The sequence below is a fragment of the Ostrinia nubilalis genome, chromosome 20 (assembly GCF_963855985.1).
Source record: "Ostrinia nubilalis chromosome 20, ilOstNubi1.1, whole genome shotgun sequence".
Taxonomy (NCBI): Eukaryota; Metazoa; Arthropoda; class Insecta; order Lepidoptera; family Crambidae; genus Ostrinia; species Ostrinia nubilalis.
The window spans coordinates 12,510,558-12,528,899 of record NC_087107.1 but is presented as its reverse complement, the minus strand read 5'-3'; the positions used below and the strand labels follow the sequence as shown (position 1 = coordinate 12,528,899).

The following is an 18,342-nucleotide window of genomic DNA, read 5'->3' as shown; positions in this document are numbered from 1 at the left end:
GCTGGATAAAGTAAATACCTAGCAACGTGAAGATGACATTACATTGTAAGGAAAAAGATTATCGTTTTAGTCAAATGACGCCCACTGCTGGACAAAGGACTCCCCCAAGGATTTCCGGTCCTGCGCTACCCGCATCCAGGCACTTCCCGCGACCTTTACCAAATTGTCGGTCCACTTAGTGAGGGTCCTGCCCACACTACGTCTTCCGGCCCGTGGTCGCCACTCGAGAACTTTTTTGACCCAGCGGCCATCAGCTCTGCGAGCTATGTGCCCCGCCCACTGCAACTTAATTTCACTCAATTTGGTTCTCCTGCGAAAGATTATAAAAACATGTAAAAACCGCTAAGGGCCCCAGTTGTTAACTAATATAACCAAGTGACGTCACGGTAATCGGAACTGAAAGGGTGACAGTGGATATTCAATAACCTAAGCCACGTAAATATTAGCATGTAACCTGGAACTGTTTAAGAGTAACAAGGCCGAGCAACGGAAATCCGTATTAACAGACACTCGTGACATATTTTTATTAGTACCTAATAGAAGCCAAGGGCGTAAACACAGTACTTAGAGCAGTGGTTCCCAACATTTTTTGGACTAAGGACCACTTTGATTTCTTTATTGTTCGCAGGGATCATTTAAAAAAACGTAAATAAAGTGACATAGTTTTTATCTGAAATAATCGTTATTTAAAAGGAAGACGTCTTGATTTGAGAAATCAAATACGATACCAAATCAATTCGTATTAATTTGATTTTTGAGCTTGAATTCTTCTGTACAAGCTCTGTAATCCTAAACTAATATTACTTATTACTTATATCCTCTCATGACACGCAAAAGTCTATCGCTCTTGACTTAAGGTCCTACTATGTCCCCTGGGGCCCTAGGGCAGAGGGCGTCCACAACTGTCCTCCATCGCGTTCGATCTTGAGCTTCGCGTTTCGCGTTGAAAGTCTATCGCTCGCGAAATTTTAAAGTTCTCGGACGATATTTCAATCCTGCGGACCACCGGTGGTTCTTATTTGGGAACCCCTGTGCCTTAGAGTAATGCATGTCCCTGTTTACGCAACATTAACAAGGTCTTATTATGTCCCCTGGGGCAGAGGGCGTCCACAATAGTCCTTCATCGCGTTCGGTCTAAAGCTTCGCGTTTCGCGTTGAAAGTCTATCGCTCGCGATTTCATCTCCTGCGGACCACCGGTGGTCCGTGGACTATTTGGAAACCCCTGGACCTTAGAGTAATGCATGTCCCTGTTTACGCCACATTAACAATGTCCTATGCCCCCTGGGCCAGAGGGCGTCCACAACAGTCCTCCATCGCGTTCGGTATTAAGCTTATTCGCGTTGAAAGTCTATCACTCGCGATTTCAACTCCTGCGGACCACTGATGGTCTGTAGACCACTATTTGGGAACAACTGGACCTTAGAGTAATGCATGTCCCTGTTTACGCCATATTAACAAGGCTCTGAACTGAATTTAAATGATTTATTTAGAGCCAGCGGCCTCAACAAGAACTTTTCTTGTCCCAACTTTCACGATATCCAGCTAATAAATACCACATACGGTAATATAATTAAACATAGAAATAATTAAAATAAAATATGGCCCGGAGCTATAAATAAAAATGAATGGAAGAAAATTAATAAGTAACTGCATTAGATTTTAGTTACTGTTTTACTAGCCATCAGTAAAAATAAGGTATATAGAATGTAAATGTTTGAAAATCCATGATCTATGTAATTTAGGATTTAAATAAGAGAAAATGACGACTCTAATGCTACATAAGTACCGACTAAAAATTAATATTGATAGAAACAACCTTTAATTGCTTCAAGATCACGAAACTGTGAGATTTTTGACGTAAGTACCTATAAATAAACAAAAAAGTTTAGAAAATACAAAAGAACAAACTTACGCAGTGAAACTGCCAACAACAACAATGTTGTCGTTTTATAAACATCAACAAAATCCCAAAAAAATTAAAGCAAAGCTAATTACGAAACTCGCCGGCTCCGACAAGATATTATCCGACAATAATTACAAGTTAATTTGCTCGTGAGAGCATAATTAAATTGAAAATAATATCGATGATATGTTTCACTCAATCACAATCAATCAATCAGAGGACAAACAAACAATTAACATGTTTAGATCATTCGTGTGGTGTCAAACGCCGCGTGTGAAATAAAAGATTACAAAACTTTAATATTAATTACTTACTTTAATTCATAACTCTACGCCAAAAGAGGCAGAATTTGATTAAAGTTTTAAAGAATATCATTATTTCATTCTGCAACATAGGTCTATGTTTATCAGAATATAAAAGCTCCCAAAAGCACCAAGTAGGTAATTAATATCAGAAAAATTTATATGAAAGCTCTATCACAAAACATTTATCTGTTTTGTGGCTCTAAAGTCCGGTCACCGAGCAGATAGAGAAAGAGAGAGAGAATTGAAATTCTATCTGCTCGGCGACCGGACTTTACCACCAATTCTATCAACTGAGGCTTTTTACTGGTAAATTAGACTAATTATTAGGCAGGAATCGGACTGAATCTACTATTGAGTATGGTTTTTAACGGACCTTAATAAAGACATAATAACAAAGGCTATTGCTACACGATCGCGTAGACATCCGTCAATAAGTAACGTAAGAACTCTTGTTTTCTGTCACGGACCGGCGCGCCCACCAAAAGTGCGTACATTCTTGAGATAACGCGCAGAGCAACGACAGGCGTTACGCAGCCGGCGCGCGCGCACGCGATTTTTATTTATTTTGACTTTTGCAAGTAAAACTGATGTAAAGTGGCGGACTTAATGAATCACTGTCATCAAGTAATTACTGCCCTGAAAAAGATCGCTTCATAGCATTAAGACCGCCTACAATTGTACCGTCTCTTTTGTCTATTTTTTTCTTTTCTTGTGTGATGTATTTACCTACTATAAAGTATGTTCTGTATATCTGTCTACTTCATTAATTTTCTACACGCTTCATGGGGTTCGTAACGTGATCAAAGGATTGTCACAGTGGCGGGATTTAGTTGTAGTAAGTAGGCAGTAGATACAATAACATAGGTTGCCTAATTGCCTCTATGCCTTTTGACAAACGTCAAAAATCTGTCAATCTCCATACAAAAAACATCGGTTAACGTTATTGTTACGGTCAAAGTTAGGTGGTGCAACTCAGCCTAAGTCAGTGATGGCCAAGAGGTCGACCGCGAAGACGATTTTGGTAGCCCGCGAGAGTTCAATAAACTGAACTTTTTTTAAAATGTACAGTCACGGAATGAAAAGGTTCGTCAGTTTTCAAATTGATTCCTTCAACGAATCGCGAGCACATATTACCTTTTGAAACTATGTTACAGAATAATCTCGAGTTAGAGAAAATAATCTTTAACTGTTCGTCAGTAAAGTTTAAAATTATTCGGATCAAAGTTGTTTGACGATTTATCTTGTCAAGAAGATTATTATGATTGATAAACTAAAACCTTCTTGTTGGTTCAACCTGCCATTATTATTTCTATTAAATAAAAAAAACTATTGTCAATTGGTCAATGTCATCATTGCATTGCACTGATGGGATAGAAAAATAAACAAGCAAAACCTTATTTGTTAGCAAACGTCATATTTATTTAAATGTTAGCAGCACTGTTTCTTGCACTGTTATGTTGGCAGGTTTGACTCTTACAGTAGGTACCTGGTGCAAGCGAAAACCGACACTAAGGTGACGAACCTTTTCATTCTGCGACTGTACTATTCGCGCCAAGAACACTGACTATCTATCCACCTATAAATATAGGTACTCACACGCTTCGGTCCGTCGTTACGTGGTAGTATTGTTGCTGCTAAAATGTTTTATTTCACTCTTATAAACTACCTTGCAGTCGACCGCAAGAAATATTTTCGAGCATAAGTAGACCTCACAGGTCAAAAGTTTGGCCACCCCTGCTCTAAGTATTTCGTAGACATACAAACAAACGTAAAAGAAAACGCCAAAACAGTCCCAATATCGGCTATAAATAAACATAGCTCGGAAAATAAACACAATAATCAGTGGCCGCACGAGAAAATAACTACATATACCTAACTATCAATCATCAGCTTATGAAGGAAATAGCCATATGAGCCGCCTATAATGTTCTGGAAATTGTTTATGATCTAACAACTTATATGGAGAGCTTGTCAAGCGGTATATTTTTCAATAGAAAACTGTTAGCCTCTTGCACCACCATAACTTTACCGTAACTATAACTTTAATTAACCGCTGTTACGTATGAAGTTTGACAGACTTTTGACGTTTGCTACAGTTGAGGGAAGGTGGTGCAATTCAGCCTTAGAATAATAAAGCCTAGATGGATGGATAGTCTTCATACAAACCCTTCGTCAAAAGTGAGGCAAAAATCTTATGTCATTACTGTCAAATCTTATGTCATTATCAAAACGTTGTTAAAAATGTTTAATATAAAAGCGATTTTTTCGAAATTCAGAGGCTTTTATCCACATTTTATCGTAATAGAATGTTATTTTTTGGTATATAATAAGACATTTAATTAAAACAAATTCGTTCGTTCCAAGAAAGTAGGTGTCTTTGTAGAACCGTCTCTAATAGGAAGTAATTAAAACCTTTAGACTAAGCAGTACTGGATCATAAATTATGTTTTTTCTCAGCGCTGAAGAAAGTCGATTAAACTTTGAACTCAGTTCCTGATTTTCCCTTGTGTTGAACTTTACCTACGGAAAAATAACTTCTTATTTGGATAGAGATGTAAAGTATAGTATAACTAGCTAAAGCTAATTGCATGACGAATCAGATATAATTAAGTACTCTTTAATCTACATGAATTTTATTGCCTTAATAAGACGCTTCGCTCAAATCTACTGTTGAATGAAATACACATTTCAATTAAAGGTACTCGCCCTATATTTAGTGTCGATTTTCCCATGTGAGCAAAATTTTGATAAATACCAATCGATGTGATTATTGATTTGTCAAAGGTTGATTTATGTATCGTAGATATTCTTTGATATATTTTTCTAGTTATTAAGCAATGCAATTGGAACATGAATTCGTTGCTGAAATATCCGTAGCGAACGTACGATTCTGCGGTCCGGTTACGACACGGCTGCGGCCGGTGTATCCGGCTCATCGCAGTTATTAAGTAATAGTTTGACCCGGATCGGCCATGCAAATGATGCACGTTGTAAGTCCATGGACGTTTGTATTCGTCAGGTCGCGTGAGGTCATCTGGAGTGCCTCCAGAGCTGATGCAATTAGCTATGAATGAAGATCTTGTGAATGGAGCTTACGAAACGCGAAACTGTTGACTCTTATGTAGATTACGAGTACTATATGAGATATAATCTTATAGTCAATTTAGATGACAATATATGGGCATATCTATCGTTTAAAATGGATAAAATGCCTAGATAAAACGATATAATGGTGCGCATCCTAGCTATGTCTGTTGGGAGCCTCCATTGCAGGAGCACGGCCCTCTAATGCACCAAGAGACAAATGAAGAATTTGGCCTATACTACCCATGCGTTCGCCAGACATTTTGAGAGATGCGGGATATATTATACCACTCGCACTTATACTTTTATCTTTATTTTTGACTGGAAGAGATCGTTTACTAGCGATATGCACCTGAAATATGCCGTTCCAATTGGTTGTATTTCCTGTAATTATTGTATGTATTTAATGTTTGTTCTATTTTTCTTTTCGCGTGACTATTTCGTCCGTTGAACGCTTTTGAAAAGTAAACATTGTTTCGCGGGTTCGGTCTCCGCCGCCGCTTGACTATTGTGGTGTGCTCACTCGTGACACAAGCATATTTAGTTTAGTACGAGGGGCTAACGGGAGTATTAGTAATTTGTGAAATAACAAATTACTTTTTTTTAAGTTAAAATAAAGAGCATCTATAAAATTATCACATTGATACTTAAAACTAATAGACCCTTTTTCTTTTCAATCTTACCTTATACCTTTTTTAAATCAACAACTAAAGGTATAAGCACCTCCAAGTTCATTAATTTTCACTTGCTCTCTAACTCCCCATTGGCCATGTCTATCATCAAGACCTAATGAAATCCCTTTCACACCTATATCCAACCAGTGGTTACGGCGATATCAGAAAATTATAACGTTTATCTTCTTTATCATTGATATGATCAATTTTAATTAAAGAGCTCCTTGGTGAATTGATACAGTTAATCTTTATTATGACTGCACGGGGAATATTCATCTTTTTGCTGTCTAAAGCCCGGTTTCAAAACTGAAATTTTTGACTTGAGCATGCATCGTGCATCATTTGATCTCTTCATATGAGATTTACGCCCGTATTCACAAACGATACTTGCTTAAGTGAAGCAGCAAATCGAACGCACAGCGAGAGCTCTGTGATTGGTTCGTGTGTCACCCTGTGCGTTCACGCGCACTGTGAGACCTCAGTAATGATTGTGAATACGGGCGTTATTCTTGAGTCGAAGATGAGTAGGTCTTAAGTCCGAAAAGATTGACTTAGAAATATCATGATGTCTGGTTTGTTTTATCTGCGTTTGTTTATTTATTATTGTTTCCATGTATTTAGTTTAATTTTGTTCCAATTCAAGAACAACTATTGAATTCGTTTGAACAGGACTTTCGCCGGCTTATCTCTACTCTGTACTTTTCTCCAAAACAGTTTTAAAGCAATTCCCGATAGTTCTTTCATAACCTGAATCTCACAACCGGATCACAACACAATGGCGAGTAAGGTCGTTGAAGGCCGGCTCGCGAAACGTTCGCATCTGCGCGCGCGCTTACATAACTACTGACATCACCGACTTTCACTCCGGTCACTGAGTCACTGGGTGGGCTACTGTCACCCATTCCGGGTATGATAGCAATGAAAACAAAACAAGCTCTTGCAACATGTAACTTTTTAGAGGAAATTTGCAGAAACTTTTTTTTTGCATAAGTTGCATTTATATCTGTCACAGTTATGTTGTCTGTCACTGAGTCACTGGGTGGGCTACTGTCACCCATTCTAGGGTTTGATAGCAATGAAAACAAAACAAGTTCTTGCAACATGTGACGTTTTTAGAGATTTGCAGGAACTCTACTTATTTTTGCATAAGTTTCTTTTAACATTTTGATGAAACAGTATGTTATCTGTCACTGAGTCACTGGGTGGGCTACTGTCAACCATACCGGGGTTTGACAGCAAAGAAAAAAAACAAGTTCTTGCAAAATGTGACGTACTTATTTAGAGGAAATTAGAGGTGGGCGCCGATATAAAATTGGCCGGCGGCGGCGCGCCGACTTTTTGACCTCGGCGGCGGCGGCGTCGGCGGCGTGACCTTGTTTGACCTTTGTTTATTAGGTATTTTTTTTAAATCCGGTTTTTTTAGTATCTGTCGTCAAGACTAATCAGGTGATTTGCAGTTGGTTTGGGTTTGAGCCACTAGAGCAATGGTTTACCCTAGTAAATTAGCTCTCTTGATCATAGATAGGTACTTTGATATTTGGATAGCGGGTTTGGCTGAGATCAGGTTCTCGTGTACTTCCTAAAGGCGAGCGTAACAATGTGCCGATAAAAGTACCTTTAACATGTATTTTTTACCTCTTTGGAGGCACATAGGATTAGCTGACTGTCGGTGGAATATTACATTCAGTTCTGTTTTATTTATATTTATGGTCTTTCCATTCCATGTCATCCTAATTTCTACGGTTCAGGATTTTAATGCAGGTTGATTGCAGCAATGTGTCGAGGTCTAGATTGGCCGGAGGATAAGTTTCACGTCTTAAATGATAATATGGTGAGACTTCGGGGCTTAATTACATGCGCCACTTGGTCAGCCAAGCAGCTGACTTTGCAACAGTCTAGTCACTTTAAGATCACAGTTACATTTGAGGAATGCCGCAGCTGTCTGGTGTCTGGGCTACTTTACTAGTAGATATTATATAGTATCGGACCAAGTACAGAGTCCTGGGGTACTCCAGCTCTGCAGCTAAAAAGAGAAGATTTTATCACCGAGTTTGATTTAAAACTGTCTGTCACTGAGATAAGAATCCATCAGCAGGTAGTAGAAGTGTGCTAGAAGGTACTTTTTAATTTCATAGAGTAGTCCTTTATGATAAACCCAGCTGAAGCCGCAGCGAAACAGCAAAAGAATCCTGTAGCAGACGTACAGGATTCTTTCTTTTCCAAACATTGTACTGATTATGGTTAGTATGGTTTCTGCCAAAATTTATGGTCGGGTATACTATATTACATTGGTCATACTTAGGCAAATGGAAACATGGCGGTCAACTCCTCAGATAGTCAAGTACAAAAATGTCCAGAAGTAGCATACGAAAAGATGCAAAATGAGCCCTCTCAAATCACAATGGGAAGGTTATTAAGGTATAGGGTAGTAAGGGATTATCCGTGTCAATGGGTTTAAATAAACCGGCTTGTCATGTAGCAAAAGTCTGAGATTTTTCTTGTCAGTTCGCACTCGCCACTCATGTATTACCGGACCTAATAAGCGGAGAACACTTTGAGGGAGGTACTTTGTTGCCTTCCAGAGGTTGTGGTTCCCATTTGCATTCCGAGACATAATTGCCAATCTCTGTGTGAGTGATTCGCTTAAATTATAGTCCAATAGTGTGGGTTATCTGCCAGACGAAGGCGGGGATTTTTTTCTTGACAGCAAGAGGGACCGGCGCCTCTCGCGATCAATTATTTACTAGACCAAGCAGTAACTTGAATAATGTACTTGATTAACTGTTAATATAGTTAGTATTAAGTTATTCATTAAATTTATTATATACTAATAAATTACGGCATTAAGTTCGCCTTGTGTACCAATTTATATGGCATTAAAGAATAAATATTATAGTTCTTTTGTTATAATATGGTTTTTACTGATGGGTCTAGGCTTAGGCTATCTCAAAGCCTGGTCAAATTTGCCTCTATTTTTCAGGCAGAAGTCTACGCCATTATTGAATGTGCGGAAGCTAACCTGCGAAAAAAATTATACCAACCACATAATTTACATTAACTCAGACAGTCAGGCCGCGCTGATGGCCTTAAACTCCATGTTAATCACCTCAAAGTTGGTAGAAAACTGCATGAGTCGACTGAATACCCTAGTAAAACGTAACAGAGTACCTAACGCTGAGATGGGTTCCAGGTCACGCGGGAATCGTGAAACTGGCCAGAGCGGGAGCGGAGGGAACATCATATGGTCTAGAACCCTTTTGTGGCATTTCCAAAGGATCAAAATGCGCATCTTAGTTCGGGCCTTCACTGGACACTGCAGCTTAAACAAGCACTTGTCCACTATGGGACTGTCCGAATCAAGAACGTGCAGGATGTGCCAAGAGGCAGATGAAACGCCACTACACATTCTCACGGACTGCGGACCTTTGATGCGCAAGCGGAACTTACACCTGGGCAAACACATCCTAAGCCAACAACAAAAGATACTGCAATTCCTAATGGATGCAAGACTCGGAGGCGAACTGTAAGGAAAATAGCGGCGATCACAATAGATCGGTACCGGTCGCAGTTATACTAGGACTTTATTGAACTAGAATAGCCGTTCAACTCAATAAAAAAATAGTTCTTCTGCGTTTGAAACACAAATTAGTACAGTATAGGAGAGGAATAAATTGCCAATAGTTTGTACAGTATCAGTATCGGCGCGCCGACAGCTGGTCGTCGGCGGCGGCGGCGTGAAAAAATTCGCGGCGGCGGCGGCGCGCCGGCGTGGCGCCCACCTCTAGAGGAAATACGAGTATGCCAATGTTTGCAGGAATTCTACGTACATTTTTTGCATTTTAATGAAACAGTTACGTTATATTCTGTCACTGCATCACTGGGCGGGCTACTGTCACTCACCCATTCCGGGGCTTGATACCGATGAAAACAAAACAAGATCATGCAACATGTGACGTTTTAAGGCTAAATATGTTTTGCCGATATTTTCAGAAACTGTGTAATTTTTGCATAAGTTTCTTTAAGCTTTTTGATGAAACAGTATGATATCTGTCACTGAGTCACTGGGTGGGCTACTGTCACCCATTCCGGGTTTGATCTTGCAACATGTGACGAACAAAACAAGATCTTGCAACATGTGACGTTTTAAGGCTAAATATGTTTTGCCGATATTTTCAGGAACTGTCTTTCTAACTCTACTTATTTTTGCATAAGTTCCTTTAATATTATTGATGAATGATGAAAATGTATGTTATCAACACATTTCTGTTATCTATCATTCTCTGTCAACTTACATACAATCGACGTTCTATTTATTTTACTTGTAGCTTTACTTTTTAATTCCCTGACTTAACCTCTACATATTACTTAGGCGTGACCTAAAAGTACTACTAAAGAATTTGATTAGTTTTTATAGTAACAGATATTGTGGTAATAGTTACGTGTCGATTGTTTTGGTCCAGCGCATGCGCGTGCAATATTAATCACTCGGATTTTCCGATGCAATAAATAGGTCCGAATCGAGGACGATTGCCTACTTACTATTACAAAATATTTCGACACTACATGCTACTTGTTACACAATGCAAAATAATAATCAGAATTTATGTAAGGAAAACTGGATCCTTGTTTTATATTTTGATTAATTACTTAGCGCATGATTTTGAAATTCTTACAATGTAGGTAAGTGGAAATCCTTGTGGGAGGCCTTTGTCCAGCAGTCGTTTGGATTTTGATTTTGATTTTAGTTGGTACTCTACATTTTAACAAAACAAAACTCTTCTTTTCTTCATTCAAACAGAAAACAATTAATAAGGACAAAATGATAACACTCTTTTCTTCTTAACTCCTTACTCCTTCTTTTGTTCGTCATCTCGCACCTGTCAAACTCGCTAGCAGGTGCGAGTTGGGAAATTCCGATTTTACCTATTATTTTGTTCGTCAACTCGCACCTTTTCAAAAGTACAGTCAAATAAAAACGATTCGAGCTGCTCTCCGTTCAATGCGGTCCAGAGGGAGAGGCTGGTACTGGGGCGCACCTGCCCAAAGATGAGAACAGTATTCCATATGAGGCCGAACCTGCGCCTTGTAAAGTTGCAGACGATGGGCTGGAGTGAAATACCGTCTCGATCTATTGAGCACACCAAGCTTCTTCGAGGCTAATTTAGCCTTACCCTCTAAATGACCACGGAACTGGACTTCGCTCGATATGTCGACACCAAGGATTCCGATATTGGCTGAGGCAGTTAGGGGAGTGCTCTCGAAACAGCGGGATACGACAAACGGCAACTTTTTGGCGGTGAACGCGCAAACTTGTGTCTTTGTAGGGTTAAATTGGACCAAATTGCGTCGACCCCAGTCTGAGACCTCCTTCAAGGAGGTTTCAATGTCGGACACAAGTTTGTTACGGCTCTCAATGACGTTCTCCCGAGAGATATTTGCGCGGCCGGTATAAGCGGCATCAACCGTGCTGTCGTCCGCATAGCAATGAATGCCGCTAATTTGCAGCATATCATTGATATGCAGAAGGAAGAGCGTAGGCGATAGCACACAGCCTTGGGGGACACCAGCATTCACAGACATAGAGTCTGAGCATTTGCTGTCGACAACGACCTTAATGCTTCTGTCTGCTAAAAAGCTGGCGACCCATCCGCATAATTTCTCGGGAAGCCCATAGGAAGGGAGCTTCGAAAGAAGCGCTTTGTGCCAAACCCGATCGAAGGCCTTCGCCATATCCAAACTGACCGCCAATGCTTCCCCCTTAGTCTCGATCGCCTGTGCCCAACAATGTGTCAAGTAGACCAGAAGATCACCAGCCGAGCGACCTCCACGGAAACCGTACTGTCGGTCACTTAGCAACTGGTGGGCCTCTAGGTACCGAAGGAGCTGGCTGTTGATAATGGATTCCATTATCTTCGAGAACAAGGAGGTGATTGCTATCGGCCTATAGTTGGACGGATTTGAGCGGTCACCTTTTTTAGGGATCGGGTGCACCAAAGCTGTCCTCCATGAGGTCGGGACTATGCCAGAGAGGTAGGAGAGCCGAAAAAGGCGCGTTAAAACCGGTGCTAACTCTGGAGCGCACGTCCTCAGCACGATAGGAGGGATTCCATCGGGCCCACTCGACTTATGGATATCCAATTTTGACGTTTGTAAATTATTCATGCGGGGGAAGCCGTGAAACGCCATCTATCAACATCACTAGTAATTAATCTGAAAAGTACATTATTGTTTTATTATTAAACTCGAGTCGTTGCAAGAGTCTTACACAATTCAATATAAGTAATTTATTAAAACATTTTTGTAGATGACTATACATAAACACGTCAGATTTCAAAAAGGTGCGAGTTGATGACATAAAAAACAGAAGGTGCCAACTCGCGCCTTTAGAGGTGCGAGATGACGAATAACTCATGACCGGATGACCGCTACAAATGGTAGAGAGTCGAGAATTTGTTAAAACCGACAAAATATGTAGGTAGGATACATAAAATAACTTTATGGAAGTTTCGAGAAGTCTTTCAAAACCCAAAACCCAAGTTCAGTTTCCGTCAGCTGATCGTAACAATGGCCAAACAAAGAATGTGTGCTTGCGCAACCTCCGATCTGCGCCGGCGACGCTTTCTCGCGTTTTTGGTTGAGGGACTCGCGTGCGAAATATTTTATACCTAAAAATAACCTTTCTGTTGGTAAGCCAAATCGTCATTTGAAAAATCTGGCCCAGGAGTCTCAGGACACTTAATACAGTTGTGACTCTACATACGAACACCCTTGAAAATTATTCTTCATCATTTCAACCACAGGACGTCCACTGCTGAACGTAGACCTCATGATTTCCATATTGCCTGGTTAGTAGCGGCCTGCATCCAGGTCCTTCCTGCTACCTGTATGAGTCGGAACTTGACCTTTAGTGGTTGGGTTTTTCTTGGCGGTCAAGCTGTAGATCCTGGCTACACAGGAGTTGCAGCGGTGGGAATAGTTAGTCCCATTACCTCGATGAGTTCAAAGGAAAAAATCCTTATTTTATCATTATTAGCTTACTTAGTTACGCGAAGGATAACTTTTACCTAAGTAAACTATCCATCACATAGGTAGGTAACTTGAATTCGATAACTCATACTTAATTACTCATTTTCACTATACCTAATACCTATGCGTTAAGATACGAGTAAACCCAAAGTAAACAAAAGATCATTTAATTTTAATGAGAGACTTTCACAAGACTGCATTGTATAATGCAGTCAGAACAGGCAGTGACGGCACTTAAGTAACGAGATTACATCGAATTAAACAAATTACATTCCTCGACGAAATCCGAGCATGAGATGGGTACAACAACAAAAACAAAACGACCAGCTTCTCGGAATGCATTAGGCAATACGGTTTCTCCTTCGACCAAGATGGAGCTGATTTCATTACCTTAAACTCTTTACTAAATTACTAAATAAATATACTTATAAAGGCTTTGGCTTCACTAAAACGTAGGAGCGTAGGCGTGATATAAAGATAACGGTGAAAAGTTTGGATGTTGCTGTTATTTTTGCAAGTTCACGTAACTGTATTAAAGGGAAATGAAAATGTATTTATATCAACTTAGTTCTGAATATTTATTATTAGGTATACTACTTTCCTACTTAGCAATCAAAGAAGTCAAAACTATAATGTATTTGTTTATTGTTCACAGGTATTCTCCTATTCTCCTCACAAACGAAATGCCAGTATCAAGTTCACCACCCGGGTAGGTATGCATCAATACTCACGTCTAACTAACCTGAAATACTTTAGTCCGGCTACAACATATTCCAATACAAGGCCCCGCTCACTTTCCAGGTTCCTACGCACAGCACCCGGGCGACTGGCCGCACCCTCACATGCAGCAAGGAAACCCGCCATGGCACCAGTTCTCCTCACCAAGGAAAAGGTCACCTGAGTTCGCGCCAGGTCATCCATACTACAATGGAGAATATAACACGCAACCTACATCGTACAATCAAGGGCCCTTTGGTCCCCGACCTGACCAACAAAACCTCCTAAGATACCCCCAAAACTACGAAAGCAGATCGTCATTTGACCTGGTCAATTCTGAAACGAGAGACTCCCCAAACGATGGACGACTTCTCTCAGACTCTGCTTTTACCAGAATATCCGAAACTCTGGGTGCCATAAACACTGTGGGACACTATCTCGTAGATATGGTCAATGAAAATGAGAGAGATGAGACTGACCCGAACCTGAAACAGTTACCTCAAGCGCTCTACACGATCAGCAAGAACGTTCTTGGCAGAAACGTCACGGACAAGATAGCGCCTATCGTCAAGAAAGCGCTGCCAAGAGTACTTCCTGATGCTCCCATTACCAAAATAGCTACGGCCAATGAAAAGGACAACACCAAATCGTGCACCACTCCTGAAGGTGAAGAAGGCATCTGTGAGGACCTGAGCAACTGTCCACAGCTGCTTTTGAATCTAGTCAACCTCAGAGAATCGCTTTGTTTCAAAGACCTTTTCGTTCCTGGAGTGTGTTGTCCGAAAGACGCTGTTGTTCTGGCCACGCCGTTGGTGGAAAAGCCGATTGTGACAACAACGACCAAGCCTACATATTTAGTGCCTGTGACGACTCAGAGGCCTCAGAGGCCGCAAAAGCCACCGAAGCCAACGACAACTAAGAAACCGTCCGCCATCTTGGTTCTTACGACAAAGAGGCCGAAGCCGGCGACGACAACTACGAGGCCGACCACCACCACTGCAGTTGCGGTGACGACTCCGAGACCTCCTCCGACTTCCACCTTCTTCACTGTGCCACCACCAATCCTGACGAACTTCTCCAACATCGTTAGCATGGAAGGTAAGATATTTTAAAGATGATTGTTACATCAAATGTTTTATTGAATTTCACTCATAGATAAGTACTATTAGCTTTTCTTGGAATCTAAGATGGTACAGTATAAATGTCCTAGGATATCAGTTATTTATTATTTGACTTACCTTTCAGAGTGCGGACAGCGCGAAGATGAGGGCGGGCGCATCGTGGGCGGCACGGAGTCCAAACCCGGCGCGTGGCCCTGGATGGCAGCTATCTACCTTCACGGCAGCAAGCGCCGCGAGTTCTGGTGCGGCGGGACCCTGGTCAACCGACGACACGTCCTCACCGCCGCTCACTGCACCAGGGACTCCAAGCAGCGACCGTATGTACCACTGTTAGGTCTAGCAGTTTACTAGAACCGCACAAATGAGGGCCATATACCTGCCGGCAGCAAGCGCCGCGAGTTCTGGTGCGGCGGGACCCTGGTGAACCGACGGCATGTTCTTACTGCCGCTCACTGTACCAGGGACTCCAAGCAACGACCGTAAGTAAAATTCCTAGCAGATAACTAGATGCAAAGGATGGGGGATGCCACAGGAGGATGCCGCCAAAGGGGATGCCAATGGGGACAGAGGATGTGGGATGCCACAGAAAAGCCAAGCAGAGATGTACATTGCTAGTTACATACCATAGATGCAGACAACCCCAGACAGATAGTGATCTCTCTATCTCTCTCTCTCCATACGATAATTGCTGAAATATGCGCGTCAGCTGCCGGTTTTATTATTCCTAAAATCATCCTCTTTTCATTTCAGATTCCCAGCGCGTCAGTTCAGCGTTCGTCTAGGGGACGTGGACTTGGCGCGGGATGACGAGCCCTCGCGGCCGGTCACCCACCGGGTCACCGCAGTCAGAGCGCACGAGCAGTTCTCAAGAGTCGGCTTCTACAACGACATCGCCTTACTGGTGCTAGCTGGTAAGTGTAGTTGTCAAGCTGTAGATCCTGGCTACGCAGGAGTTGCAGCGGTGGGAACGAGAAGTGGGAATAGTCTCGTTTTTCAGGTTTAGATTGCGTCTCAGTGACGTAGACTTGACAGACCTACAAGGATGTTACAGTACTGTCCCAAATTCTAGACTGGCTTCCATTCGCTATCATGAAGTTTTATTAATCCATAAATAAGGAGAAAAATTCTACCTGAGAACCTAGCTATAGCTTTAATAATATTTTACCTAGCTCTAATTAGTTTTTGGAGAGTTTCTTTCTTCAGTCGATATTACATTATACCTAAACGTCTTCAAAACCGGAGCTTACATGAGCTTATAAAAACTATAAATTCTCGTTTCCTATTTCCAGATAACGTCCTAAAATCCAAATACGTGATCCCCATCTGCTTACCCACGGGCGAGCTATCCCGGCAACTCTTCGACGGCTCCTTAGCCACGGTGGTCGGCTGGGGAACCACCCGCTATGGAGGAGGGGAGAGCTCCAAACAGCTTGAAGCCAAACTGCCTGTTTGGAGGAACGAAGACTGCGATAGAGCGTACTTTCAGCCTATCACGGAGACGTTCTTGTGTGCTGGGTACGCTAGAGGAGGCGTTGACGCTTGTCAGGTAGGTTACATTCATCTGTTCTCTGATTTTGAAACGGTAACATTTTCTTTACATTCGGGATTGTAAACTTGGGCACTTGGTGGGTGGGGGTTGCCTGATAACATAGCATTGAACCCAGCCACTATCAGCACTCAGTTTAAGCTGAGCTTTTGTTGTCGTATTTTCCATTGCTTCTAGGAGGAAAGTTCCAAGAGCTTTCAGGAGTTTGCAAGATATTATGGACGTGCTAATTGTTATGTCATTGACATAGTGCGAAGCTAGGATGAACGTGCTAACATTTACTGTACGAGATGTTCAGTAAACTTAAAAACAGCACATCAAGCTTAACACTGTCTTTACAGTTAAAATAGAAACTACTTTGCAACTTTGGTCTACAATCTGATGTAAATCAATATAGCTAATAAATATAAGCCAGATCAAGATGGGAAGGGATACCTACTAAATAGAATTTTCGTTGTCAGTCTTCCATATTGCATGTTTAAAGCCCTTCTTCTTCTTTTCGTGTCGACAACAAACCTACACAGAGTCAGCCCAAAACTCCGCCACAAGAGTGGCGTTGTCAGTATTGTCAGTCATTTAAAGTCCTTATTTTCTCTGTTCCAGGGTGACTCCGGCGGGCCGCTCATGCTGCAAGTGCAGGGCCGCTGGACGCAGATCGGCGTGGTGTCGTTCGGCAACAAGTGCGGCGAGCCCGGCTATCCCGGCGTCTACACGCGCGTCACGCACTACAACTCCTGGCTGCAGCAGAACCTGCTTTGAGGACCTTCTGTTTAGTTCTGTTTTGGAACTGCCTATGTACCTACCCTTTGTAGGTACATGGCGATCATCTAATGGCGGATTTACACTATGCGGAAATTAGCCGAGTCTAGTCAAAAAAACAGAGGAGTGGGGATGAAATTCATTCATTTTCATCCCCACCCCGCTGTTTTTTTGACTTGACTTGGCTAATTTCCGCGCAGTGTAAAAGCAGCATAACACTATTTCTCCCACCCTGGGCCACACATCAGTCGACGACGGAACGAACTCTTGCGACTATCCAAAAAACACAAAAGTATTCCCGCGCTCCACACAACGCGATAGCGCGAATCTTTGGGTTATCGCGATTATGTGTGTCCTTGAAAAGGTTTTTTACGAGCAATATATTGTTCTCTAGCACAAACTAGAAATGGTGTTTGAAGATCGACTAACAATTGGAGGATGATCCAGATTCTACATGTTGTCAAAATGGTCATGGTCATGGCATAATTTTTCGAATCGCTCAAACGCCAATTGCGCCATTGCTATCGCAATATCGTTTCTATCGAAGGCTTCTAAATCTCGAAGACCTCTGTCTTGGTTTTGTCTTGAAAATATGCAAGTAAGTTCATGGATCTATGACAAAACATTAATACGACACTCGTGCCTTCTGAAAAAGAATAACACGAAATAAAGGTGCTTAAAGTAGTTGAAGGTTTTGTAACAGGGTCTCAAAGAAACTTGATCTAAGATTATCACATACATACATAGCCATGGCCGTGTCGCGTGTTCGGGGGCTTGCGGTCTTTGTATAAAATCATGCCCGGGCATATGCAGTCTCTTTCATACAAATAACGCACTCCTCGCACGATACCTCTCAGTCTACATTTATAATGGGATTTCTAATCTAGATAATTTCAATAACCTTCAGAAAAATGACCAAATCTTTATAACAATTTGTTCAGTTACCAAATCTATTACAGAGCATTAAACATGTTCTTACGATGACTGTAACATTCATAATGCCATATTTTTTCAAGTTAAAGTGGCGTCGTACTTAACTTATTTTAACTTATAGTTTTTTGGAATTGGGTTATTTATTACTTTGATAAGTACTTGTGATAAAACAATGACTGCAATAATTTAAAAATAACATAAACTAACTTACTTAATACTTTTAACTACTTGATGAAATGTTTACTCGTAACATGCAACGAAAGACGTAACTAT

General features: G+C 41.3%; 1 protein-coding gene across 1 annotated transcript in view; it reads left to right on the top strand.

Moving 5' to 3' along the window:
* The window catches only part of LOC135081798 (transmembrane protease serine 9-like), a 49,746-nt gene extending 32,543 nt beyond the window's left edge, over positions 1-17,203 (top strand). Inside the window, exons 2-7 of the mRNA XM_063976585.1 lie at positions 13,649-13,702; positions 13,777-14,808; positions 14,956-15,148; positions 15,582-15,742; positions 16,121-16,377; positions 16,981-17,203. Of these exons, the coding sequence (XP_063832655.1) occupies positions 13,649-13,702; positions 13,777-14,808; positions 14,956-15,148; positions 15,582-15,742; positions 16,121-16,377; positions 16,981-17,136 (1,853 nt within the window). The 3' untranslated portion in view covers positions 17,137-17,203. The remainder of the gene's footprint in view (positions 1-13,648; positions 13,703-13,776; positions 14,809-14,955; positions 15,149-15,581; positions 15,743-16,120; positions 16,378-16,980) is intronic.
* Positions 17,204-18,342: the final 1,139 nt, after the last annotated feature.